We start from the raw sequence: 27,172 nt of genomic DNA on the forward strand, positions 1-27,172 counted from the left end.
GCCCCTTGCCTCCTCCCCCCTGCCCCTTGTTCCCTGCCCCCTGCTTCTGCCTGAGTGTTGGGATAAAGTTATGTCCCACAATGCCTGGCTTCCAAGGTTGACTTCTTTAACGTGTATAGACTAACTGCTTTTAAAAGAAAACAAGTAATGAAAACATGGCCCCCTGTAGCCATCAAATGCCCATAAAAACGGCATCTGTACAAAGATGTAAATCTCAAAGGCAGCAGGTAAGTAGTTAGAACATAATGTTTTAATACAATTTTAGCAACAACAAGATGCTTCATAATAGGTAAAAGAAGCAACATATGAATTGTATTATTAAAGTATGTAACCATAACCTATTCAAAGAGCCAACTGAACAAGCCTATCTGCCCATTCTCACATGCTACAGTATCAAAGTAAACCACAGACATCATTGAAAGAGGAAGAAGTGAGTTCTGTTTGTTCCACCATCCGGGTGCCAAGGAGGGGCTTCCCACGGCTTCTCCTGAGCAGTGTCTTTGGGAATGGGACTCCCTTATTCGGAATGGGAACAGACTGGGGAATTCTTCAGTTTCTTTTTCTTTTCTCTTCTTTTCTTTTCTTTCTCCTCTTTTCTTTTCTTTCTCCTCTTTTCTTTTCTTTTTCTTTTTTCTTTTATTTTTTGTCTGTTGGGAATTGAGGAAACACAAACTGGATTCCTGTTTGCCTATTTTCAGTTTTCTTTGACAAAAATAACAGAGAATCCCTGATAGGTTCTAGAGGAACTAAGCATGCTCCTGAGAGCTGGAGAGGCCACCAGATTAAAGTGGCTAGGGACACTGTGTTAGTGTGCACCATGGACAGTGAAATGCACTGACATCCCAGCCAACTGTGTCTCACCTGATAAGGAACTTTTGTTTAGTTTTATTTTGTTTTGTTTTGTACTAAGGCCAGCTCTCAAGGCTAGCTTTGAACTTCTGACTCTCCAGCCACTTCTCAAGTGCTAAGATTGCTGGCATTACAGGCACATGTCATGACTCCCAAATTTAGATTTTACTTCTTTTCCTGCCTCTGCCTCCCAAGAGCTGGGATTAAAGGTGTGCACCACCACTGTCCAACTCTACTATTTCTTTTTGAGGATGAGTTTGTTACATAGAATATGTCTTATAGGATCTGAATTGCTTTGGCTTTTCCATCTCTCTCCCCATAAGCAGATGCAGGCAGAACATGTATGTATGGTGCATTTGCCACTACCTAGGTAATATGCCCCCACATTGCACAGGATCTTGTCATATCGTTCCAGTTTTGGTTGTACTAAGTTTGATCGTCTGATTAATGGAGACTACTCTGTTGGAAGGACACATTTCCCTTTGTAGTTGCTTAGTAGTTAGTGAATCATCTGTAGGGTGACACTGTAAGACTCCATGAGTATCCTGCTCCTCAACTATCTGCCCCAAACGATTTTATACCCACTGGTGACCCTTACTAGCTATTAGAGGAAGTATATATGCATTTAAGTATATTGAACAAGGCATTTTCATGCCTTGTATATGCAGATGAACATGTATAAGGAACAAATAGGGAGTGTGAGGTGTGCTCATAGAGAAATGAGATGTGGTTGTACCTTTCTTTAGAATAAATGTTCGATAATCTAACCACCCCAGAGTCTAGACTCTGACCTCAAGCATACATTCCAAAGATGTAATCCAACATAGAACACTCCCCCTTGGGGCACTGTCTCCCTCCCTCTGATTTCTTACACTCTCTCCAGGGAATAGCAGGACAGAGCATCTGCAAGCCAGGAACCCAGCTGTCCACACAGAAGCCTCGACAGTGGCTGTCTGAACTCAGATTGGCTCCTGGACTTTCTAGCTTGGTTCATAACTTCCTGTCCAGGAAGGTGAAGGGAGAGGCCAGATACATCCAAGGCTCTGCCCAACAGGAATCAAAACGGTCTGAAGCAGCACAGGCAGACAGATCGATATGAGTTCCAGGCAAGCCAAGGCTACATAGTAAGACTCTATGTCAACAAGTAAAAATAAAACTATCTCCAATTTCCAGTCCTGGGCTATTAGATGAAGAATCTTCCCAAACACCATGCCTTGCTCCTGGTCAACATTCTGCCATGGAATTATCAATAGCTGGGCTCATATAACACTCCCTATCCTTCTGTGTAGCTGGGCTGTTGCCACAGAAACTTTGAATACCTATAGACCTAGAGTCAAGGCCCCACTCTTCCATCTCTGACTTTGTGACCTGCATGGGTAACTTTGTCTTTCTGAGATTATATTGGGATGATAAAGAAATAAGAGTAAAATCCATTGTCTAGTGTGAGTTACCTTCTTAATCTGAAGCAGGCCATGTGATTTATTTTTATTTTTTTTAAAAGATTTATTTAGCAGGACAGTGGTGGTGCACGCCTTTAATCCTAGTAATTGGGAGGCAGAGGCAGGCGGATTTCTGAGTTCGAGGCCAGCCTGGTCTACAGAGTGAGTTCTAGGACAGCCAGGGCTACACAGAGGAAACCCTGTCATGAAAAACCAAAAAAAAAAAAAGACTCTGCTCAGTTCTGGGCTGGAGAGCTGGCTTAGCTGCTAAGTCCATTTGGGCTGGCGAGATGGCTCAGTGGGTAAGAGCACTGACTGCTCTTCTGAAGGTCCTGAATTCAGATCCCAGCAACCACATGGTGGCTCACAACCACTCGTAATGAGATCTGACGCCCTCTTCTGGTGTGTCTGAAGGATGCTACAATGAGTTACGCAGAGCAAGCAGGGCCAGAGTTCAATTCCTAACAGCCACACACAGGATGACTCTCAGCCATCTGTACAGCTACAGTGTACTCATACACATAAATAAAATAAAATAAAATAAAATGTTTAAAAAATATATTTATTTATTATTATGTCTAAGTACACTGTAGCTGTCTTCAGACACACCAGAAGAGGGTGTCAGCTCTCATTACAGATGGTTGTGAGCCACCATGTGGTTGCTGGGATTTGAACTCAGGACCTCTGGAAGAGCAGTCAGTGCTCTTAACCTCTGAGCTGTCTCTCCAGCCCATGACTGTTTTTGTTACCAGCTGTACTTTTTGTCAAGTTACTAAATCTCAGTTTCAGATTCATTTTGTCTGCTCTGCCACAATGGAGTTGAGCCTTGTAGATGTCTCTCTTCTGCCAGCTACTGTGTAGTCAGCCTCTTTGATAGCATTTACTAGATTCAAACTGGAGGACCAAAGATCTTCAGACTCAGCGTACCATATTCTATCCCAGTGCCAGGCACCTGCAGGACACAACTTTCTCTTTTGTTTTCACAATGGACCTTGGCTAGGGCCACGCCGCATCACCAGAAGTCCCAAGAGATTTTCTATTTGTGTGAAAGAAGCATTCTAAAACACAAATGAGATATTCACTTAAGTATTCATTGACTAGAGTCAGGCAAAGTGGTATGCTCTTGTAATCCCAGCACTTAGAGACCTGAGGCAAAGGAATCACATTTTTGAGGTCAGCTTGGGGTGTCCTGTATCCTGCCTTCCCCCGTACGCACTATGTTACAAGCACAGTTTCGGGTGCTTGAAATTCGGCACTGGATATTAGTCACCTTATTCTTGATGTGCCATTTAGCAGAGAAAATAGATATTAAAAGAATACATAGATTATATGTACACATAACACCCTAAACTATCCTCCACCTGGAATTCTTAGCTTTATTCTGTCTCCCCCTCATCTTTCAATATCAGGCTTCCCCTGACACACCTTTACCATGGATCCCTCCAGTCACTCAATGCCTAGCTCTTCATTTTTAGCAACTAGAATCCCACACCTGAGCATAACACCACTTATATACTTGGTGTGCAATTGTGATTTGTTTAATGAATTAGTAAACAAATGTGTTTATAAACTCAAGAAAAGTTCTAGAATGATGGTCAAGGTGCCTAAGCTCAGCTGGTAGGGTGTGTGCCAAGTGTTCATGAGAGCTTAGAGTCAATCATTAACATTGCATATTCAAAGAATAGTGGTGTACACCTGTAATCCCAGACCTGGGGTGTTTAAGAGCATCAGAAGTTTAAGGTCATCCTCAACTACTTACAAAATTTGGGGTCAGCCTTGGCTACATGAAATATTATTTCAAAAAAATGATACACGGGCTGGAGAGATGGCTCAGTGGTTAAGTGCACTGACTGCTCTTCCAGAGGTCCTGAGTTCAATTCCCAGCAACCACATGGTGGCTCATAACCATCTGCAATGGGATCTGCTGCCCTCTTCTCTCTCCAGGATTCACAGGATGGTTCACAACTGTCTGTAACTCCAGTTCCAAGGGATCTGACTCTCACTTCTGGCAAGCAAGGGCTGCAAGATAAATGTAAGCAAAAAAAAAAAAATCCATATACATGAAATAAAATAAAAACTAAGAGTGGCTTCCTTTAAGAGAGGTGGGGGACCTTCAAAAAGAATCTTACTTTCATATTCCCTTTTGTACTGTTGGATTATTGTCATGTGCATTTATGAAGCTTCCTGTTTAAAAAAAAAAAAACAATACCAAAAGTACCCTAAATAGTTCTTTCCAGTTATGATAAGAGTCATGGAGTTTATAAACTGTATGGTGTTACAGAGTGGTAAGGGTTATTATTGCCTTGCACATAACCACATAACACATTTGCAAACCTTTTACACACCCATACTATTTTGCTTTGTTTCCTCTAATTTATCTGCATTATCATGGTTTCTTTTTTTGGTTTTTTGTTTTGTTTTGTTTTGTTTTGTTTTGTTTTCGAGACAGGGTTACTCTGTGTAGCCTTGGCTATCCTGGAACTCACTCTGTAGACCAGGCTGGCCTCGAACCTGATCTGAAGACCAGATCCGCCTGCCTCTGCCTCCCAAATGCTGGGATTAAAGGCATGTGCCACCACCGCCCAGCCATTAGCATGGTTTCTAACTCATACGATATGCTGTCATCTCTACATTTTTAAAGCTATTCTAAAAGATAATTATATTTTAGACTCCATAATTTATTTTGTTCATTTTACTCTCTGTGCCTTCCCCCTCCTAATTCTTGCACACTAAAAGTCAAGCTTCGTGATGAAAAGACAAACCTTTGCTTGTTTACTTCAGTGTCCTTGGACCCTAGGAGAGTGGTAAGCGTAAGTGGGACACCCCAATAAATATTTAAGGCTCAAATGAACAGTTGAGTTTCTGGTGAATGCATGCATAACTTCTTGGATGAAGGAAGAGGATTTGTGGAGAGATGGATAGCCTGGCAATGAAGAAATAGCCTAAGACTGAGGGATGCATCCTCAAATCTCAGGATGAATTAACAGCCACAGTGGTACAGAGCTCCTTTACAGGTCGGCCTCAAGTTGCTTAGCAACAAGCCGCCCCTCCCTCAGCGCCACCAGAGGGCGATCGGGCGCGCGGCAGCGTGAACGCGCGCGCGTTCGCTGCGCGGCACGGAAAGGCAAGGGAGGCACGTCACTTCCTGTTTCTTTAGGGGAACGTGGCTTTCCCCGCAGTGCCTCTTCTCCATCTACGTTCGTGCTGCGGCGGCCGGAGCTGGAGTCGGAGCCCGAGCGCAACCTCGCCATGGATTCGGCCCTCAGCGACCCGCACAATGGCACCGCCGAGGCTGGCACCCCAGCCAACGGCACGACGCGGCCGCCCTCCACGCCCGAGGGCATCGCGCTGGCCTACGGCAGCCTCCTGCTCATGGCGCTGCTGCCCATCTTCTTCGGCGCCCTGCGCTCGGTGCGCTGCGCCCGCGGCAAGGTAGGGTCAGGGCGAAAGCGAGCGCCTTCCACTCCCATCCTGGCCACGGACCCAGGGACCGGTCCTCGAAGACCAGATAGCTGTCCCCTCTCCCGCGACACTCACCCACCCGGGTATGGATCACCATTCCCTCCACCTGGGTTCACATCTGTGGCTGGCCTTTGGTGTCCCAGGATCTGGCCACTCCCAGAAGCGGGGATTAGCATCGTCCTCAGATAGCGGCCCTCAGACAGACCCTGCCATATCCCCTCCCCCCAGACCCCTGCTTCACGCCACAGCTGGAAACCCTGTCGGTCCGACCCCAGACACAAAGACAGGCGCTGACTCTGAGCTTGCTGGGCTCAGCCCCACCTGGATGCTATAGCTAAAAAGGAGCCAGGTGTTTGCACCTCACCCGCAGCAATAACCCCATCTCATGGCTTGGGTCAGCCTTAGTGTTCCTTACAGGTATGGCTCTGAAAGGCACCATCTTTTGTCATCCTCTGTTAAGGAGCCATGCCTGGCCACACCCACAATTAATTGTAGCATCCAGATCCATCCCTAGGCCCTGATTCTGTCGTCCTGGAATCACAGTTGCGAGTATACCCGCCAGGAACTCCTAAATCAGACCTCCCTGCCTTAAAAACAAAACCCAGGGGAGGGGAGGTGGCGCAGCTGTTGAAGGCGCTTGCCGCCAAACCAAATGATTTCAGTTAAATCCCAGGAATGCAAATGGTGGAAGGAGATATCCTGACTACTGCATGTTATTTTCTAACCTCGTCACAATCTCACTAAACAAGTAAATGTAAAGTGTTTTAAATAAAATAGAAGCCTGCCATCGTGCCATAAGCCTGGCACTCGGGGAGCTGAGGCTGGAGAATCAAAAATTCTAGGGCAGCTAGGCTCCAGAGACCCAGTCGCCCAGCGAGAAGAAAGGGGTGGAAGAATAGAGCGCCAGCTCCGCTTCTTGTCTTTTGTTTAGAACGTGATCCACCCATCTGGCATTTTGAAGTGTGCACCTCCGTTCTCCGGGGTTTAGAAGTGTTTGGTTGATTTCTTCACACCCTGCTTACCACCCAGCCTTGCATCTATCCAAGCTAAAGCCTTGAAGCTGACGACCTCAAAGTAGCCTTTCTCCCCAGGACAAGTTCCTTTGCTAATTGAGCCTACCAGCTGAATAAGAACTACTTTGGGACTCCTGGGGCTGGGGTGTGCCCTATCCTTGGCCTTCCATGATGGCTATCTCTGCATATCCAGAGGGGGCTCCAGAACCTTTCACCTCCGTCCTTCCCAAATCTCCCTGCCCTATATTAGGTTTTTGAGGCCCATAGACAGTAACAGCTTCTCCCTTCCTGGTACTATTCCCCACTGCCCCTCCCCCACCAAACCTGAAGGTGGCCTGGGAGAGGAAGCTGCCTTCCCCTGAAAGGGCAGACTCACCAGACAGCTGGCACTTTTGAAACTGCTTCAGTTCAGATTCTCAAAACACAGTGTGGCTGAGGACACACCACCTTCCCGTCCAAGGAACCGGAAACCTACTGCTAGGCAGTTCTGGGCGGACAAAAGGAGAGCACTCAAGCCCGAAAGACCCGGGTGTGACCCGTTTTCTTTGCTCCTCTGCCTCTTCCAGGCAGAGTTCGGGTGTCCTTAGCCTCTCCCAGTATGGTCAGGCAGATGCTTGGTGCCAAGGCAAGTTCTGAAACACAGACAAGGACAAGAGAGGCAAGGCAGCGTGGCATGAGGCTGAGCAGCCCCAGACTGAGTGGTTCTCCTTGGCACCTTCTGCACATGGACCAGTCTTGGCAGAAAACACATTCGGGGCAGCAGTGTTTCTTGAACCCAGGCTGTTATCAATGATGAGGGATGCTGCAAGGATGAGTAGGTCAGAGCCCTGTTACCAAGGAGTCCAGGGAGATGGTAGGGCAAGCGCTTCTGTGGGCTATAGAGAAAGGCAGAGCAGATGAGATGCACCGTTCCAGCCAGAAGAGGGCATTCTTAAGCTGGAGAAAGCAAGAAAGGTACCAGAGCAGGAAGGAAGGAGGCACTTCAGGAAACAGCGGGTGACTTAGTGTAGCTGTAGCAGATGGCGTGGATAGCAGAAAGTGAACCAGAATGCCTCTTATCTGTTCCAGGCATCGCCCACAGGGAGGCCTTCTTAGATGATTTAGACTACAAAGGACCTGCCCGTTCGTTAGTGACTTCCCAGTCCCAGTAGCCAGGATGCTCTTAGCTTATTATGCCTGCCATGATGCTCACAGCACTGAGCAGCAGGCAAGAGCCAGTTTATCATGTTTGTTTGTAAAAAGACCTGAGGATCAAAGAATGACTTCTGAAGGCCCCTTGGCAGCTAGAGAATGCATCAGGTGGCCCCACTTCTAGACCAGGCCGCCATCCTTGGTGCAGGCACCACTGAAGACACACACGTAGTGTTTTGACCTGAGATATGGTGAGAGCCAAATGACTTGTTTGTCCACCTTGTCCAAGAGAGGATGGCAGAGCGGGGGACCCAGGAGCTTGGCACTTCCAAATGGTATTTGACACCACAGCCTACTGAGAGAGAGAGAGAGCACTCGAGGACAGTTCCCCTGGGGTCAACAGCATCCGTAAAAGGCAGAATATGTTGTGAAACCCTGGGCAAAAGAAGGTGAACCCTGTGGGAGTGTTAGGAAGAAGTTGCCCTGTGGGGGTGTCAGAAACCTGTATCCTTTAGAGGGAGCAACTTCTAGCCAAGCTGACTGATAGGTCTACTGAGCGTTTGCTTCAGCAAAGAGGAATCTCTTTGCCAACAGGACTGGGCATCGGTTGTCAGGTCCTGGGCGAGGTTGCGGGGCTGCTGGGATGAGACCAGAATGTACGATCAGCCAGCTTCTGCTGTATCCAGGAAGAGGCAACAGGTGTCTCTGTCCATGTGGGTGAGGAGGGGTCATCAGACTGAGGAGAGGGAATGGTGAGGAGCTCAGGAGAAGGACTTGGGTGCTATGTGACAAGATGCTTAGGGACCTACAACCTTTCTGAAGAAAAGACTACTAAAGGTAATGTAACACTTAAAATGAGTACTTAGGAAACTGCTGCTCGTATGTGACATTCAAGCAGCTGCCAAAGCATAAAAGAATACTCCTTGGAAATGGCATACATGCGCGCGCACACACATGCACACACGAACATACACGCGCGTGCAACTACTTCCAGAACTTTTTCAGTTTTGTGGCACTCCTGATCTAACCCAGGCCATCATCCATGCTAAACATATAGTCTACTACCAAGCTATATCCCCAGTCTGCCTTTTAGAACATTTTCTGTGTATATACAAATATACACATGCTTTTGTATGTCCACACAGGCAGTCTGTTGCTGTGAAGAGAATGAGGGGTGTTTGGTACCTGCTGCTCTGCAGCTTCTTTTTATTTAGCAGTGTGAGTCAGTCATTTTCTGTTTCCAGTGCCTCTGCCTTGTTGTAGTGAGATAGGTCCCTAGTACACTATCCAAAGGCCCATAGGTAGATAGGAATACCTCCCTCCCACCCCAGCTGCCTCTGCAGCAGCTCCTGTTGCCTGGGTCTTACTACGCATCAGTAGAGATTTTGTTCCTTAGGACACCCAAGGGTGTCAGTAGATCTGGATTTTTGGGGAGTGGGGTGGGTTTTGTATTTGATTTGATGAGGCTGGATCCAGCTGTGTTGCTCTGGCTGGCCTGGTACTCAGTAGGCAGCCCAGTGTGGCTTCTAACTCAGCACTCTTTCTGCCTCAGCTTCCTTGGAGCTGGAACTGCAGATGTGAGCACCAAGCCCAGTGCACTCAGAGTTTGCTCAGGGCACCAGTTCTAAAAGGGCAGAACTCTCGGGAAATGCAGAATCAGAAATTCAAGGTGGGCTCTGAAAAGCCCTCTTGGTGATTCTGGTGACCTCTAAACACTTGAGAGCCACTCATTTAGAGACCTCAACAATATGTTTTTAGTCCTTAGCCACAAAAACTATGCTGAAATCAATATCCTTACGCAATTATTTTTTTCCTAATTTGTAGGGCAAGTTTCATGAAATTGGCTTATTGAGTCAAACACGACCTGAATCTCTGTCCTCAGCTTCTACAAGACAGCCTGCTGTAGAGTTTGTAGCTATGAAACTACAGCCAGGTGCAGGCTTTAGAGAGAGGGCCTGTCAGTTGGAAGGAGACACAAAATGGCCGATGCAGTTGGTGAAGCCAGCTGTGTGGTGCGGGGCACATATGGGGAAAGACACATTTAGGGTTTAGCCAGGAGGCAGAACAGTGGCAAAGAGTGGGTGTGGTGTAACCACAGAAGTCCCCGGGGCCTCAGTCCAGGTGGACAGTAATAAAGTGGCCCGGGAATTCCAGGATATCGCGGGTGTGGTCAGGAAGCAGTCCTTCTAGGCCTCAAGCTGGGCATCAGGCTCCCCCTGTTTTTTTGGCTTCCATCCGGGTGTCAATACCCAGGCAGCAGAAAGCTAAATTTGTTTCAGCTATTTGTAAAGCTTTTTCCCCACTAATTCTCAATGTGTTTGGCTTTAAAACCCAAGTCAAACTAGTAGTGAATCTTAATAAGTTGTAGGTGGTTTTTGTTTTGGTTTAGTTTTGGTTTGGGTTTGGGTTTTTTGTAACAACAAAGGTTCAGACTGGCAGTGGTGGCGCACACCTTTAATCCCAGCACTCAGGAGTCAGAGGTTGGTAGATCTCTTAAGTTCAACAAATGAACTGTTCTTTTTCTTCAGGACTCTGAGTCTTGGGAAGGCCATGGGCCTCTTTGGCATCACCAGGCTTCCAACAGAGCTCTCCAGAGAGGAAAGGTAGAGGTCTGCTAATAAAGAGGAGTGAGGCCACCAGCCTGTGGGAGTTTGACCCCTGGCTTGGCCTCTCACCATCTATGTCATACTAAGCAAAATACTGTTTCTCCAAGCCTCATTTCTAATGTGTTAAGAAAGAATCTGGTTGGGGCAGGAGCCTTGGGACATTGCCCGGACATAGAAAAGGCCCAGTAAGTGTTCTCCTTATTACCTGTCGATTGCAAGGCTCCCACTCTGATGCAACCACTGCAGCATGAGGCATTTATAGCAGGCACCCACAGAAGAGACCAGATTGCTCTGTTTGGTGAAGCATCTGTCCAACTTTGGTTTGTCATCGAATAACATGAAGCCTCTTCCTGCCCCGGGACCAGGCTAAACTGAAAGGAATTTGTGGAAATGAGCCGCAGCGCTGGTTTGTAGGGAAGCCACAAAATCCTGAATGTGCTTTCGAGCCCCAAGCCTCTGCAGTCTGCCTGAGAACTCCGCTGTGTACAACAGAGCAAACACCTCCACACAGTTGCCCTTTATTGGGCCTCTGTTTCGTTCCAGACCAAGACTGTTGAGGCTTTAAATGGCATCTGCTCTGGCCACCTGTGGCAATTACTTCCCTGCAGAAATAGTGCTGGCTTACCCATGATTCCTTGTACATTTTGGTAGAAATAGCACATAGGCTTGTGTAGTGACTCCACTGCAGACACTGGAGTCCTGGTTTTGCAGTCAAAGAAGTGAAGGCTCTGAAGTCACTATCCCCAAATGCAGCCAGGAAGCTGCTGGGCCTTCTGGCTTCAGGGCAAGCGCTAACCACTTGGCCTTCATACCACTGATTAGCATGTGTGTCACATTACCCCACATCACACTGCATTGTACCAGTCTATTTAAGCTGTCAGAACTGTAGCCCACTTGCCTGGGGACCCACTGAGGTAGGAGCTGTCCTGTTGATGTTGTGCCCACACTGTTGCTACATGGAAAATGTATTCCAGGGGTGTGCAGTGGTCAGGTGCCACCCAAATGTTATCACGCTGCTGCCAAAAACAGAAGCCACAGGCTGGCAGAGGAAAGAAGGAAGGAAACCAGGCCTCCCTGTCAACCGTGGAGAGATTCAGAGTAGGGAGGCCTGCCTCGACGCCTGGGCAGCCCCTCAGGCCTGAGCACAGGGTGGCGTGGGGGCACATGTTAAGGACCTTCCTGTTTACGTCACATGGTCACAGTTTGCCTTTCCTCGTGCCCCATATGTATCTTAGTCTTCAGCCTCTCCATGCACATGCGCATGCACACACTTTGAGGTAAATAAAGCCGAAGATTGTCACCTTTTTTGGGCAGAGGGATAACTTGAGACTCAGAGCCGTGAATATCTATAGGGAAGATTCTTAGACTTAGAATTGTTTGGCCAATTATACAATGAGGTTTTGGCATATATCACCAATTATCTCTTCAGAAAAACCTATTGGCCTTCACTTAACCCATGGCTCATCAGGTTGGTATCTTACAAAGCATGAATTTTTCCCATTCTGGTAGATCAGAAGTGAAATCTTGAATACTGTGAGAGTTGAGCCTCTCTCAAGTTGACAGGCTGTCGATCTTAGAACAGAGTGCTTGCCGAGCTGTGTGTGAGGCTCTGGATTCGTTCCCCAGTGCCACAGGAAGAGTTTTAAAAGGATAAGGATGAAAGCTGAAGAAGTGAGTCGGTAATGCACTTGTCCCACAAGAGTGAGGACCAAGGTTCAGATCTCACCACTAGGGCATGTGGCAGGCCACCTATAATCCCAACACTTAAGGAGATGGAGACAGGACCCCTCAAACAAGCCGACTAGCCCGACTATCCAAATTGAGGTACCGTGGGTTCCTCAATGCCAGATTAGACTCCTGATCACGCCACAGGAAAATCTCTTAATAGATGAATGTCCTCCTTTATACTCCACAAGACTTTGACTTAAATGTTATAAAATGGATCCAGTCCTTATGCTACCCTGTTAATCCATTTTCATTTATTTCCCATATATATAGCACTGAAGTGCTTTGCTTCACATTCTGTTCTTTTGTGTGTGTGTGTAAATATTTTATCTTTTGTCAGCTCCTTACCCATGCCAAATTTTTGCCAATTATAATAACATCTGTCATTATAAACCCCTGTGGTAGAGGGATTAGCATTAGCTAAAGCCTTGAGACAGGGAATGTGGGGACTCCCTGAGATACCAAAGTGGACCATCATGGAGAACAATGACTGCCGAAGCCTCGTGTTCCAGCAGCAGGCAGCCATGGTGGCTCAGCTGCACCTTCCTTCTCTTCTCTCTCCAGAGCTCTTCGGACATGCCGGAAACCATCACCAGCCGAGACGCTGCCCGCTTCCCCATCATCGCCAGCTGCACGCTCTTAGGGCTCTACCTCTTTTTCAAAGTAAGTCCTTTGCTACCTAGATAACTTTTATTCTGAGTGGTCACTTAGAGGGAACAACATTGAGAAGAGTCATGCAGGCAGAAGCCCGCAGCAGAGCTGGCCTTTGTTCCCTTTCCCTGCCAGCAGCCCTTTGTCTCCCAGGGTTTTGTGTTCTTGTACCACTTGTGTTTCCTTGCATGGCTGGACTGGGCTGGAGTGGAGCTTCTGTTGCAGACATACCTCTGCCATAATAATCACCTTTTTTTAAGATTGAGGTTTATTTTCCCAGTAAAAGTTAAATAGGCCCAAAGTTGAAAACTTGGCAAACACAGAAAGGTAAAAAGGAGAGAAAGCCTATTCAAAACCCAACTTCCGGGTCCATGACCAGTTCCTCTCAGAGCCGTGTCTTCCATGGTCCTCCCATGCTCACTCCATAGCTGTGGCCACACACTGTGACCCATCTGTAGTGTTCATTCCTCAGTGAAAACATCCTGAGTGTTTTCTCATGTAGCTAAATGCTCTGTAAACCTGTTCTGCTCCATTTATACATACTGCTCTCTGAGTGTGAAGGCAATGGACACATTCATTACATAGATGAGTCTGTTGAGAGAGAAGCAGGTCCCACAACGGGGTAGTCATTGTCACCGTGTGCTGTGGCTCCCTTTAGGCTTTCGGTAAGCATGCCTTTGCATCAAAAGCAAAGCGTTAAATTTAAACGCTTGGTGTTTTTACCAGCATATCACAGACTCGTTCTATTTGTTGAAAATTAGTCAAAAATAGCTTTAATTTGCAATTGCAAAGTTCTTTTTTATTTAATTTTATTTTTTTAAAGATTTATTTATGTATATATGAGTACACTGTCGCTCTTTTCAGACATAGAAGAGGGTGTCAGATCTCATTACAGATGGTTGTGAGCCACCACCATGTGGTTGCTGGAAATTGAACTCAGGACCTCTGGAAGAGTAGTCAGTGCTCTTAACCACTGAGCTATCTCTCCAGCCCCCTGCAAAGTTCTTTAAATGAATAATTTTTTTTTTCAAGTCTGGGAATGTAGAGTCATAGAATGCTTAGCTAGCATTTACAAGGCCCTGGATTCATTTCATTATTAACACAGTAACAAAATCAATCTGTCTGTCTGTCTGTCTGTCTGTCTATGTTCTTAACCTAAGGAAAGGCACAAACAAGCCAGACCCTCTCCTGTAGTTTCTTGAAAATCTATAATGATAGACCCAGATTGTGTTAACTATTTGAGGAGTTGGAAGGCTCTGTGGATTGGTTGGTTGCCTGGACCAACACGGTCAGCAGTGCATGGCTGTTTCATGCGCCTTCAGGGGTCCGGGCCCAGTGTTGGGTTATCACAACAGTGCTGCTAGCGATTCATTCATGATGAATATGAATATGTTCATTCCACGTTGTGGCATAAAATACTTTGGTACATGAATATGTCTTCCTCAAGGATATGCAGTAAGATTCCAAGTCAAACAGGTTCTCCATTTGCAATCGGACAGAGGATGCCAAATTCCTCTGTGGCACTGGTACTGGTGCCAGCAGTGGGGCTACTGAGAGCTAAGATTTTATGCATTCCAAGCACATTTTTGTATCACCTTCACCCCAGATAGCATCAAACTGCCCTCCCAGAAGATGGCGCTGTTTTACCTTCCCACTGGCTTGCATGAATACTGGCTGCCACCAAAACTTAGTTTTACTAGATTATGAGTCAAGTAAAAACCCAAAATTTCATGCTTGTTTCATGGTGCATTGATTACTCTTTATTTTACATTTATTATGTGTTTGCCTGCATGTCTGTCCGTCTGTGTACCACATGCATGCCTGATGCCTGAGGAGGTAGTGAGCCTCCATGTGTGTGCTGGGAATGGAACCCTGGTCCTTCACAAGAACAAGTGCTCCTAGTCGCTGAGTCAACTCTCCAGCCCCACCCACTCTTTTTTGTTTTTTTAGCTTCTTACACTGAATTTATTTGGGGGTCATATATGCTATGGCAGATGTGCTGAAGAACACTTGCCCCTGCAAGTTGGTTCTTTCCTTCTACTGTGTGGGTTTCAGGGCTCGAACTCCAGTCTTCAGGCTTGGCAGTAAGCACCTTCGCTCATTGAGCTGTGTCAATAGCCCTTTCATTGATTGAGTGCTCTTTAGTCTTAAATCATAAATACTCATTACTGGTTTCAGAATACCCCACAAACAGATATACCACCCTTGACTGACTGCCTCACCCCCACCCCCTCTGTGGCTCCTGTGCCCTCGGAGTATCCAGGGCACAGTGCTCCTCTGCTGGCTCATGCAGGACCCCTTCTCCCTGGGCATTCTGTCATGGTATTCCAGAACCTGGCACCCCCCCTTGGCCTCCAGTATTGTTTGAGATTCTTTCTCAAGATTGTTTGAACTCTTCCATTGCATATGAACTCTGGAGTTGCTTTATCCCTCATTGTGTGGCTAGTATTTAGCACAGTGCTCTGCACATAGTAGATGGTTAGGAAATGCAGCCAAATTATGGGGCAGGGGTCGGTCGGTCGCCTGAGGCAAGCTTCTTAGTGCTGATTGCTGATGAAAGCAGAGTCAGAGTGGCTGAGGTAAGGGGAAGAGAAAGCTGTCTCGTCAGATCAAGAGCACATTCCCCAGGATGCCTAGGAAGGGGAATGAGGCTGACCTGCCATGTGTGAAACAGGCAGTGTGTATGCAGGGCAGAGTGACCTACAGCCTCCATCAGGGCGGCCTACAAGGCCTTCCTACTCGTGGGGACAGCATGCAAACAATGGTGAGGGAAAAAGTGGTGAGGCAGGAGCAGGAGAGTGACGTGATCAGACTCACGCTCAGCAGATACCTAAGAGTCTTCCTCAAGCAGTATGGACCCTGTACCCTGACGGAAAGCACACCCCTGCCTCCCGTAGCAGAGGCTGTGACAGGCATAGATCCGTTCAGCACAGCCTTCCCAAGTTCCACAAAGAATGTGACAGCTAGCTTTGGAACATTGTGACAGACTATTTCTGTTTGACCTGGCAGTGATAAGATGAGGAAGTAGCTGTCAGGGCCTGGTACCCCGACTGTCCGCTGCCATCACAGGCATGGGAAGGCGTCACCAGAGAGTTGATAGGAAGAACGGAACACACAGTGTGTAGTTATTTTGAAACTAGCATGCTGGAGGGCCTGGGGCCACTCTGAAGGGGCTCCCAGATTTTTGAGCCGGTAGAAGGAAACATTGAAGAGCAATTTCTATGGTTCTGCGCTGCTCTTGGGTTTGATTTCAGATTCCTCCCCTGTTCCTCTAGAACTGCCATCTAAGACCCTAAGCATACATAATTGCCCTCCCACAAATGAAATCACACGTGTAAGCATCTAGACATCTTTCCAGGTGGGACCTGAGGTACTGCCCCTCCCCATAGCTATGAAACTGGAGTCTGAGAGTCTTCCTCCCTGCCCCTAACTGCACACCAGCCTCCAGGGTATTCTTCAGGCTTTTGGCAATCCTGACTTGCTTCTTTTTGTATTTCCTCCTCAGATATTCTCCCAGGAATACATCAACCTCTTGCTGTCCATGTATTTCTTCGTGCTGGGGATCCTGGCTCTGTCCCACACCATCAGGTCAGAAGGCATCTCTCGACAGCCTTTGAAGCTGCTTTCTCAGGAGCCAGTGCAGGGTCTTGGATGGGAACGTGATCTTTTGTGTCATTCAAAGCCAGGTTTAAATCCTGGCTATAAAATCCAAGGGAATCTTCCCTTCGTGTCAGCACTATACATGACCTAGGATGGAACCCAGAGCCTCTCAGGGCCACAGACTCCTTATAAGGATGTACAAGGCTATGTATGACGGCTCTTGGTACTCAAAAAGAGGTTGAGGCAAGTTCCTGGACTACCGTATAAAACCCAGTCTTAAAGAAAACCTAGGCAGGAGTGTCAGAGAGTCATCACAGTGCTGATGTGTGTCACATCAGGATCATTTGCAAGCACTAGGCTTGGCTCCTCATGGGACAGGGACCTACCAGCAGAGGGTTAGGAATGCAGGCTCTGAACATGAGTACCTTACCTGAAATCCAGCCTCTACACTCCAAGCTAACTTCTCTGACTTCAGCCTCCTCAAGGTTGTGTTGTGGTGCCCTTCGTGTAGAAAATGTCTCTCAGTCAGTAAGTACAACTGTCACCTTTGTTAGGACTGTGATGATCAGTGTGTCAGCTTGTTGACACCCTGACCAGCTCTGGGTGTTGATCCTGGGTTAGTCAGGGAAGCTGAAGTTAGTGAGTTTAAGATCACCCAGCTGGTAAACAGCAAAACTTGGTATGGACAGTAAAGATCGCCCAGCCCATTTCTGTCTGCCTGTTTGCAGTAGTCCACAGATAGACTGAAGAGTGGCCAGGAAAAGTTGCCCGAAGAAAGGAACGAACCTTGAACTCAGGTTTGAGAGGTAGGAAGCCTGGAAGAGGTGAGAAAGGAGTGGGGGGTGCGTCAGGAGCTTGATGGTCTCTGTACATTAAAGGATCAATTTCAGGCTCTTTACAAAAGTTTTTAGAGCTACACAGAGCAGAATCTGCCCCAAAGGCAGTGTGGGCACAGAATCTGCACCAAGGAACAGTGAGGTTTATTCCTCCAGGGAAGCTGGCAGGATGGAGACAGGCAGAGTGTGATTTCAAAAGGTAACCTTGGCCTCTAAATATCAGTCCATCTGTCCCCCAGTGTTGTGCCACCTCCACCCACCCCCCGTCCTGTAGTAAACAGTATACAAAGTCTTCTAATAAGCAGGAAGTATCAAATGGGCTGCTGTCTCCAGCATACCTTGAGCCTTAACAGTCCCACAGTGAGCTCAGGATTGGCCCAATGTTACATAGCTGGGACTTCAGCTGTGGACTTTGTAGTAAATCTAGCACCATCTTCACCTGCAAAATCTTACTCTATCTGCGTTGAAAGTACTGTAGCCCTTCTTAGAGGATGACTTGGACCTGGCAAGCAAGAATAGCAGGTCCAGCATTCCTGACGACCTGAGGCAAGGATGGGAGTCATCACTTTGAAACTCTGGGTTTCCTTTTTTTCCATGCTGATGAGGACTCCTCCAAGTCTGGCCAGAGCCATCCCAGTGTCTACAAGAGCTCTCCCAGTTTTCCCATAGCCTAGCTTCACCGAACAGGGAGAGTGCTCTTTGAAGGTACCATTAAGGGCATATGCTTGAGGACTGATTATTTCACAGTATCCCAGTATCCCTGCATCCCTTCATCCAACTGCCCACACATTGTTGTGGTCCACATGTCTCAGAATGACCAGTTGTCTCTCTACCATCTAACCAATTCAGAAATGTTAGTGATAGCTATTATCAACACAAAATAAAGCCAATGGTCTCCTGGGAATAGAGCTTAGTGTAAAGCACTTGCCTGGTAAGGGTAAGGCCCTGGTTTGATCCTAGCACGACAAACAAAAGTCAACCACGCATAGTAAGCCAGGAGGTACCACACACCTTTAATCCCAGTACTCAGGCAGCATCAGCAGGCAAATTACCAGCAGGGCTGTACTGTGAGACCCTGTCCCCAAAAAAAGAAAAAGAAAAGAAAAGAAAGGAAAGGCACGTGAAAGCATAGTATGTTGGCTCAGGCCTTTGATCCCGGTACTTGGGATTTGATCCTACTACGTGGGATGCAGAGACAGGAAGAGCAGGAGCTCAAGGTCATCCTCAGCTACCCAGCTAGTTCAAGGCCCACTTAAGTTATATGAGATAGTGTATCAACACAATGTGGTACATGGTAAAATTTGTGAGGTAGATGCTGGTTTGGTTGTTGTTTTTCTGTGGTGGGTGTTGAACTTAGGGCCTTGTATATTCTTAGGCAGTTTCCTCTACCTAGCTACAGCCCAGCCCTAAGTAAGTTTTGTTTTTTTCTTTTTCTTTTGGTATTAGGAATTGAACCCAGGGCCATACATATATTAGTCATGTGCTCTAGCACTAACCCACATCCCTAGCCATGAGTCTTTTTTTTTTTTTAAAGATTTATTTATTATTATATGTAAGTGCACTGTAGTTGTCTTCAGATGCACCAGAAGAGGGCATCAGATCTCATTACAGGTGGTTGCTGGGATTTGAACTCAGGACCTTCAGAAGAGCAGTCAGCACTCTTAACCACTGAGCCATCTCTCCAGCCCTGAGTCATTTTCTTAATAAAATTTAGATCACTAGTAATCTGCTATGGCACTCAGGAACCTTAGAGGTTGAGGCATAAGGTTATCATGAGAAAGAACTCCAACAAATTTTATTACAAGGGGGGAATATAATTTAATCATGTTTTTTTTTAGAGTGTTGATTCAAAAATTAAACTGACTCTTACTCACTGGAGGTGTATTTTCTCAAGTCTTTTGGCAAAGAAAACTACAGTGTTTAAGAGTTTCCGTGAGCTGTTCATATCCACAAGTCAGACTTCCTCTGTACCATAAGGTCTGAGGGTATGAGACAAGGAGGTTGAGGTTCAAAAGAACTATTATGGCTCCCAGGATTCACAGCTGAGAAAAGCAGAGAAGTTTGATCCCAGGGCTTTCTGACAAGCGCTAGAATTCTTATCACTTTGTGGCCAAAGTTAAGGGGAAGAGAGAATTTGGAGAAAACATACTTGCCTCTCTATGTATCTCTAAAATGCCTGCTAAAGACTATAAGAGCCACATCCCAGGCCATGCAGGCCCAGAACACACCTAAATCCCTCCACCTCTGTTGCCACCCCACTGCCTACCTCAGACCAGACCACAGCTCACAGTATTGCAGGCAGGTAAGAGACATCTTGCCTTCACCTAATACAGTCACCAAAACTCCAACCCAGCTAGATTCTACACATTCTGCCAAAGCAGTCTTGGCCTACTTATATCACCTGTGACTGAGCTCTTGCCCTACTCGAGTGGTCCACAGAGAGAAAGCCCAAGTCAGGAGAACAAGGGCACGTCACCAGTTTCATTAACCCTCACTGTCTACCCCAGAGGGAAAGGCACCAGAACATGTCTCAGCAGGAAACAATGAATTTTGTCTCTTATGAGTGATGGAGAGTCATAAAAACCCTGTGCCCACAGTAAAAGTGCGTTCAGAGCTGTCCAGCAAACTGCCTGGCATGGGGCAATGATGAGACAGGGCCCTGCCCCTCAAGTTCACAGATTCACACCAGTTGCATCAAGCAAGTCCTCTTTTGTGTTGTATCTTACAGCAGACCCTTTTCCTCAGTGCTTGCCTGTGATCCCCAATTGTTTAGAGGGAGTAAGACATGAGGATCAAAAATTGGAGGCCAGCCTGAGCAACTGAGTGAAACTATTTCAAAATAATGAAGGCCTAAATGTGTAGCTCAGTGGTGTGGCACACGTGCAGAAATCAATGCAGACACTTAACACTTGAAGTGGAAGCCACAGGTGAACTCACAGATACTGAATATTAACTTAATCCTCTTCATGATCCCCCGAGAGATTCAGACATGGTGGGTTAGTCCTGGAATTCCCACACTTGGGAGACAGAAACAGGATCATTGCAAGTTTGAGGCTGATCTGAGCTGTAGAGTGAGATTCTTGATACAAACAATAATCCTCCGAGAGAGGTAGTACAGTCTACTCTGCTGGTTAAAACGAAACGCCAGATTCTGAAGACGCTAGGTAGGGTGCGTGCTTCAGCTTCTCAAGACCGCTCTCTGCCTGCCTCTGCCTGTATCTGCACATGCCCTCACCCTTCCTCAAAAGAGATTCAGCAAACTGAGCCAACCTTGGCTGTCCTGGCTGCTTCTGCCTTCCATGGATCCTACTCTAAGCCCTGTGCCTAACTCTTCTCTGCCTGTGATATTCATTATCAATCACTTTACACAACCTGCAAAGGATTAGTAGTTTGACAAATGGAAACTGAGGCCCAGAGGTAGTTCTTTTTGTTTTGTTTGTTTGTTTTTTCTGAGACAAGATTTCCCTGTGTAGCCCTGGCTGCCCTGGAACTCAGAAATCCACCTGCCTCTGCCTCCCAAGTGCTGGGATTAAAGGCAGGCACCACCACTGCTGGGCCCAGAGATAGTTCTTAAATTCATATTCTCCAAGCCACCAGAAATTACAAAACAAAATAAAAACAAAAAACCCAGAACTCTCTTATCCATGCCTTATCTATTATGACCTAGATGCTTCCAGATCTACCTTGGCTGCCTTGCCTGGGAAACCATCCTGAGATGTCTTCTATGACATATGTTCATAGATCTTAAGCATCCCTGCTACAGGCCAGCACTGAGCTGGACGTCTTTCCTGCTTTATTTCATCTTCACAAACTATTTTGAGACAGGCAAAAAGGTTATTATCCTCACACATAGGTAAGGAGATCAAAGCCCAGAGAGACTACCACTAATGTAGCCCCCACAGGACTACAATACTGTCCCACCCACAACCAAGAGGCCTTGGTTTGCTGGTCTTGCTCTAACATAACCTGGGAAACAATATCTCTGTTCCCTGCCTGGCCAGGATATGGAGCATGCTGGGTAAAAATGTTTTTAAAATTACGTTTGTCCCGAGCAACAGAGACTTCATAGTCAGCATAAAAATGAGGATGTTCCTACCCTAGGGGTTATGGCTCACCTGGTTCATAGATCTCAACTACATTTCTAAAAGCCTAGTCCTGTTGTCTGGTCATTATCATGGGATTGATAAGAGTCTGGGAGTACATTTCCTCACAATGTAGGCAGATGCAGGAGGTACATGGACCAGACTTGAAAATTCTGGTTGTCCCCAAAATTTTTCATACCAAGTTTTATGTCCATTTTGCCAATAAACAAAACAAATCACCAGGAGTTCAGATCCTGGCTGCCTGTTTGACCCTGGCCAAGTCATCCTCTAATAGACTCCAGATTTATAGAGCAGGAACAGTGTACCTATCAAAGGTACTTAAAAAGGCATCTGCAGGTCAGGTGAACAGCCACAAATAAGTATTAGTGGGGTGTGTTAGCTGGGGTCATCTATAGGGCTCTGTTTGCCGACTTGCTTTGTCTTTCTTTTCAGCCCCTTCATGAATAAGTTTTTTCCAGCCAACTTCCCAAACCGCCAATATCAGCTGCTCTTCACACAGGGCTCTGGGGAAAACAAAGAAGGTCAGTGCTGCCCACTTCCCCTGGGGTATGTCTCCCCCTCTTTTCTTTCTCCAATACTGGGTTTTCCAAAGAAACGAGTACTAAAGACAAAACTCAATTCGTATGGCCCTGGTTCATATCCCAGCTTTGCCACCACCTAGATATCGGAACCTGGGTGATTCCGTTATTTCTGAGCACTGGATGTTTGTTACCCCATCTGTAAAATGGAGTAAACAGTAAGTGGAAAGCATTCAGCACAGTGCCTGGCTCATATAAGCCCCTAGTAAAACCTGTACCCGACAGCTCTTAGCATGCCTATCTCCTGATTGTTTTCACATAAGCGTTGAAAGAGATTAACTATGAAGATGCGTACAGCACCATGAGGATGCAAACAAGGTGACAAAAGTAACAATGCCTTGGACCAAAGGGAAGATAATTCACACACATGAAATGAATAGCCTGTGGAATGTATTCCATTCTCTCCTGGTTGCCAAGCACATTCTGCCTTGTCTCCCAAAAACGTTGATATGATTCGTCTCTACATCAAGTACATCTTTGCCAAATAAATAATTATTGGATTTTTTTTAAGGCTACGCCTGTTTTTTTTAACGTCCATAAAGCCCTTAGGGTTCCCAAGCTTTATAATTACTCGGGGGACCCTTCCGGGGATGTCTAGGATAGCAACCACTCCGCAGCCGGAAGAAAGACAGGAACATTCCTATTGGCCGGTTAGCTCCCGGGAGAGCCGGACAGTGCCGCGAGAGCCGAGTGCCGCGAGAGCTGTGCCGCAGCTTGGCGCATGTCCAGTCCAAACTCCAAGTGGTTGTCCATCCCTCGACTTGGATGCTCTGACGTATTTTCCGGCCCGGACCCCGCCCTTCTTGCAGCCGGAAGTCCGGAGGGAAGCCGGAAGTCGGAAGAAGAACCAGTGGGGTAACCACGTGAGGGTCAGAGCAAACGTGGGGGTCAGTGGAGCGGAAGTCATTGGATTTTGCACAGCCGTAAAGCGCAATCTGTCGGGACCATCTTCCGGTTAGCGACAACGGCCGGCGCGGATGTGGATGCCGGTGCCATCCTTCCTGTAGACCACGACTCGGACGGTCGGCGATCCACGCTTCGCCTCAGCTCTCATACCTGTCGGTGCCCCTCCACCAAGATCATGTTCAAGAAATTTGACGAGAAGGAAAGTGTGTCCAACTGCATCCAACTGAAAACTTCCGTTATTAAGGGAATTAAGAGCCAACTGACTGAGCAGTTTCCAGGTATCGAGCCGTGGCTTAATCAAATCATGCCTAAGAAAGATCCCGTCAAAATAGTGAGATGCCATGAACACATGGAAATCCTTACAGTCAACGGAGAATTACTGTTTTTCAGGCAGAGAAAAGGACCTTTTTATCCAACGCTAAGATTACTTCACAAATACCCGTTTATCCTGCCACACCAGCAGGTCGACAAAGGAGCCATCAAATTTGTGCTCAGTGGTGCAAATATCATGTGTCCGGGTTTAACATCTCCTGGAGCGAAGCTCTACACTGCTGCAGTAGATACCATCGTGGCGGTCATGGCAGAGGGGAAAGAGCATGCCCTGTGTGTCGGAGTCATGAAGATGGCAGCAGCAGACATTGAGAAAATCAACAAGGGGATCGGCATTGAGAATATCCACTATCTAAATGACGGGCTGTGGCACATGAAGACATATAAGTGAGCCTTAGACACAGTACACTTGAGCTAAATACAAATATTGTGTTGTATCTGTGTGTGTGTCTGTATGTGACATCATGAAGACAATACCTCTGTGGTTATACTGAATAAATTCAACAAATACCTTTAAAAAACAAAATCGGGGTGTTGTAACCGTAAGAGAGCAGAGATTGGGGAACAAGCAGCTTGCTGCGCTTTGGAATCTGACAAAAAGTGGCCACACTCTGGCCAGGGGCAGTCTCCACCACCTCTCTGGGCTTCCTTATTAGGAAATTAGGAAGCATCCAGAGTGGGTCTGACATCAGGGTCTCTACCAAGGGGCTTGTGACAAGAGCAGCCTTCGAGATTCCCTCTTACCTCTCTTCTACATCCCTGTCACTTCCTTCCTCCCTCTGCTTATGAAACATTACCAGCAATCCCCTTGATTTCCTAAAATTCTGAGCTTGGTAAGAGTACCATTACTTGGTAGCCCACTGTGTTCAGGCACTGTGCTGAGGGCATTGTAAGAACAGCCTTACTCCTCACCCTCATGGAGAAAGTGCTGTTGACCTTTTACAGATAGGGAAACAAACTCTTAAGTGGTCCACGCCTTCCCGGGGTCACCCAGCTTTAGGTGGCAGAGCTTATGTCTCCAACATCCTGCATTTTATCTGGGCTTATATTCCCTCCTCCAGAAAATTAAGAGGAGTTGGGCATGGCTCCAGCAAGCCTTCCCAACCCTAGTACCCCTGCCAGTCTAACCAAGCCAAGGCTGAGCCCATGGGCCTGTCTGCCCATACCAACAGCCATGCCCTCCTTCATCCTGGGACTGACAGGTTGGGGGTGGGGCAGCCTCACTCTGGGGAGTGCACTTACCTGGCCTCTCTGCCCAGAGATCATCAACTATGAGTTTGACACTAAGGACCTGGTGTGCCTGGGCCTAAGCAGCGTCGTGGGTGTCTGGTACCTTCTGAGGAAGGTAAGCAGTCAGCCTGCGTAGAAGGGGAGGTTGGGGTGACAGGGCAGGATGGGGCATAGCAAGCTGCTCTCACTCCCACCTTTCTTCAGCATTGGATTGCCAACAACCTGTTTGGCCTGGCCTTCTCCCTTAATGGGGTAGAACTCCTGCACCTGAACAACGTGAGCACTGGCTGTATCCTGCTTGGAGGACTCTTCATCTATGACATCTTCTGGGTGAGTCAGGCAGGGACGTGATGTCCAGTTCTGAGGGTCCTCCTCTGCCTCCCAGCTTCCCTGAATCTATGGTCCATCTGTAAATCCTGAGGACCAAATGTACCAAGAACCCACAGTACCCAGTGCCCTCAGGTGATCTTTCCAGGAAAACTTCTTAATCCTGTGGCAAGTAAGTTGAGGCTCAGGGACATTTGGACAGGAGTGGTGGATGCTGGTGGAGGCCCAGCAAGGACAAAGGTTACTTGTGCTCTGGCTGCATACTCCCTTTTCTGAGGTACTGCTAAAAGGAGTCTGAGATTTGTCTGACTGGAAATCTTTCTTCCAGAAGACCTTTTGCCTTAGGAATGCTACCTAAGGTCCTTGTCTGTCTGTCTCTCTTCTTTTGGTGGTAGTAGTGGTTGTGGTGGTGTTTCGAGACAGGGTTTCTCTCTGTTGTAACACCCTGGCTGTCCTGGAACTTGCTCTGTAAACCATGCTGGCCTAGAACTCAGAGATCCTACTTCCTCTATCTCCAGAGTGCTGGGATTAAAGGCTCATACCGCCACCACCACCTGATGGGATCTTGGTGTCTTAGTGGAATGGAAGCCTGACCAACAGGCTGTGTGGCTTGGGCCAGTTAGGGTCTTTCTCCTTTATATTTTCTTTTGCCCAGAACCACATGAAGGGCCACCTCAACTCAGTGTCAGGTCTGCTCTGAGCTCTCCCAGTTCCTTGTTCGACTCTCTTACACTCATCTAGAAGCCTAGGGACAGCCTTTTCTTACCCACCCGCCTCCCTTTAGACTCCTGTCTTCTCCTTCCAGGTATTCGGCACCAACGTGATGGTGACTGTGGCCAAGTCCTTTGAGGCACCAATCAAATGTAAGTGACTGCCTCCCACATCTGGGCATCCTCCTCTCTACCCAGTTGGGTCATCATCGCTGGTGTCACATCATTGGTATCAAGGCCTCTCTTTATTTCCTCTTCATTGATTCTTCTGCCTCTCTTCTTGAACTCAGGCTTCCTCACAGACCCCGGCCCTGGGCAACTTGGTCATGACACCATGTGCCATGAAACATAGGAACGGGAATAAACATGGGAGAGGTACTTAACAGTATTACAGGGTCTGCAGTGCCTCCACGTTCACTACATCATGCTGGGGTTCCCTTGCTACCTGCCTATCAGGTGCTCTTTGTAACCACACCTTGTTGGTTTTTAGAGTGACTGGTGTTTACATAACAGTATTTAAAAAATCCAACTGTACCCGAGTGTGGTGGCACACACCTTTAATCCCAGCATTTGGGAGGCAGAGGCAGGTGGATCTCTGAGTTCAAGGCCAGCCTGGTGTACAGAGTTCCTAGAACTCACTCTGTCATTCAGGCTGGCCAGGTCTGCACAGAGAAACCCTGTTTCAATTCCCGCCCAAGAGAAAATGAAAAACCTTAAGTGCCAATGTCTTTAGAGACGGAGAGTTTCTTTGGGTGTTTGTTGAGCTACATTTCAGGAAGCCAAAGCAATCGTAGAACTCACTCCCTTTGTGGCTAAGGTGGCTTTGAGCCTCTGATCCTGCTGCTTCTGCTTCCAAAGTACTGAGATTACAGGGCCTAAATAAACAAGGAGACTCTTGTTATCTCAACTACAGGAAGCCTGGGTAGATCATAGATCAGCTCAAGGCTGGTGTAATGCCGTTCAGTAGAATCTCCGAAACCAAGGTTACTTCTGCCCTCCCACCCTACCATTCCCAAAATGTTTGTTATCTGTCCTCACTTAGCTTCCCATGGTCTGTGGAGAACCACAGTTGTAGCGTTGACTCCTCACCCAGACATGTTCAGAGGCACAGAGAGGACTCTATTCTCTTTCCTCAAGGAGTGCACCCCACCCCACCCCCAAGTCCACTGGGGAAGCTTCCTTCAGGATTCCTTGTTCAGGTTATATGTTAGGAGGCTGCGGGTGTAGCCAGTAGTGAAGTGCTCAGCTACCGTGCATGAGGAACTGGACTCAATCTCCAGCACCTCAAAAAGATTTTTTTAAAAAAGGGGGGGAGACTGAAGAGATGGTTCAGTGGTTAAGAGCACTGGCTGTCCTCCAGAGGACCTGGGGTTCAATTCTCAGCACCTACATGACAGCTCACATAGAGCTCCAATTCCAGGGGAGCTTGCACCTTCAGACATGCATGCAGGCAAAACACCAATGCACATAAAAAGAAATAAATAATCTTTAAAAAAGTTAAAACATTGGTTCCTTTGGCTGAACATAATAGTGTCACACACATGCAGGAATGTAATCCTGGTACTTGAGAGGAATGCAAATTCATAGCTAGATCTGTTTCAAAAACAAACGACTACCATGCCCCAGCAAGGTAGCTGGAGAACACAGATTAACTCGGAGTCTCAGCCCTAGATGAC

General features: G+C 47.1%; 2 protein-coding genes across 5 annotated transcripts in view; both read left to right on the forward strand.

Moving 5' to 3' along the window:
* The window catches only part of Hm13 (histocompatibility minor 13), a 43,327-nt gene that overhangs the window by 2,646 nt on the left and 13,509 nt on the right, over positions 1–27,172 (forward strand). The window contains exons 1-7 of one of the 4 annotated variants that reach the window (XM_031372286.1): positions 5,385–5,720; positions 12,790–12,888; positions 16,382–16,464; positions 21,848–21,936; positions 24,489–24,574; positions 24,664–24,789; positions 25,592–25,649. In XM_031372286.1, the coding sequence (XP_031228146.1) occupies positions 5,538–5,720; positions 12,790–12,888; positions 16,382–16,464; positions 21,848–21,936; positions 24,489–24,574; positions 24,664–24,789; positions 25,592–25,649 (724 nt within the window). In that variant the 5' untranslated portion in view covers positions 5,385–5,537. Of the gene's footprint in view, positions 1–5,384; positions 5,721–12,789; positions 12,889–16,381; positions 16,465–21,847; positions 21,937–24,488; positions 24,575–24,663; positions 24,790–25,591; positions 25,650–27,172 lie in introns of those variants that run through there. The other 3 variants (XM_031372283.1, XM_031372284.1, XM_031372285.1) reach the window with 3 other exon arrangements.
* LOC116091177 (malignant T-cell-amplified sequence 2) lies at positions 22,315–23,755 on the forward strand. The gene has a single exon (XM_031372287.1). The coding sequence runs from the start codon at positions 23,075–23,077 to the stop codon at positions 23,618–23,620; it is 546 nt and encodes a 181-aa protein (XP_031228147.1). The 5' UTR covers positions 22,315–23,074; the 3' UTR covers positions 23,621–23,755.

Source organism: Mastomys coucha, unplaced genomic scaffold (assembly GCF_008632895.1).
Source record: "Mastomys coucha isolate ucsf_1 unplaced genomic scaffold, UCSF_Mcou_1 pScaffold15, whole genome shotgun sequence".
Lineage (NCBI taxonomy): Eukaryota > Metazoa > Chordata > Mammalia > Rodentia > Muridae > Mastomys > Mastomys coucha.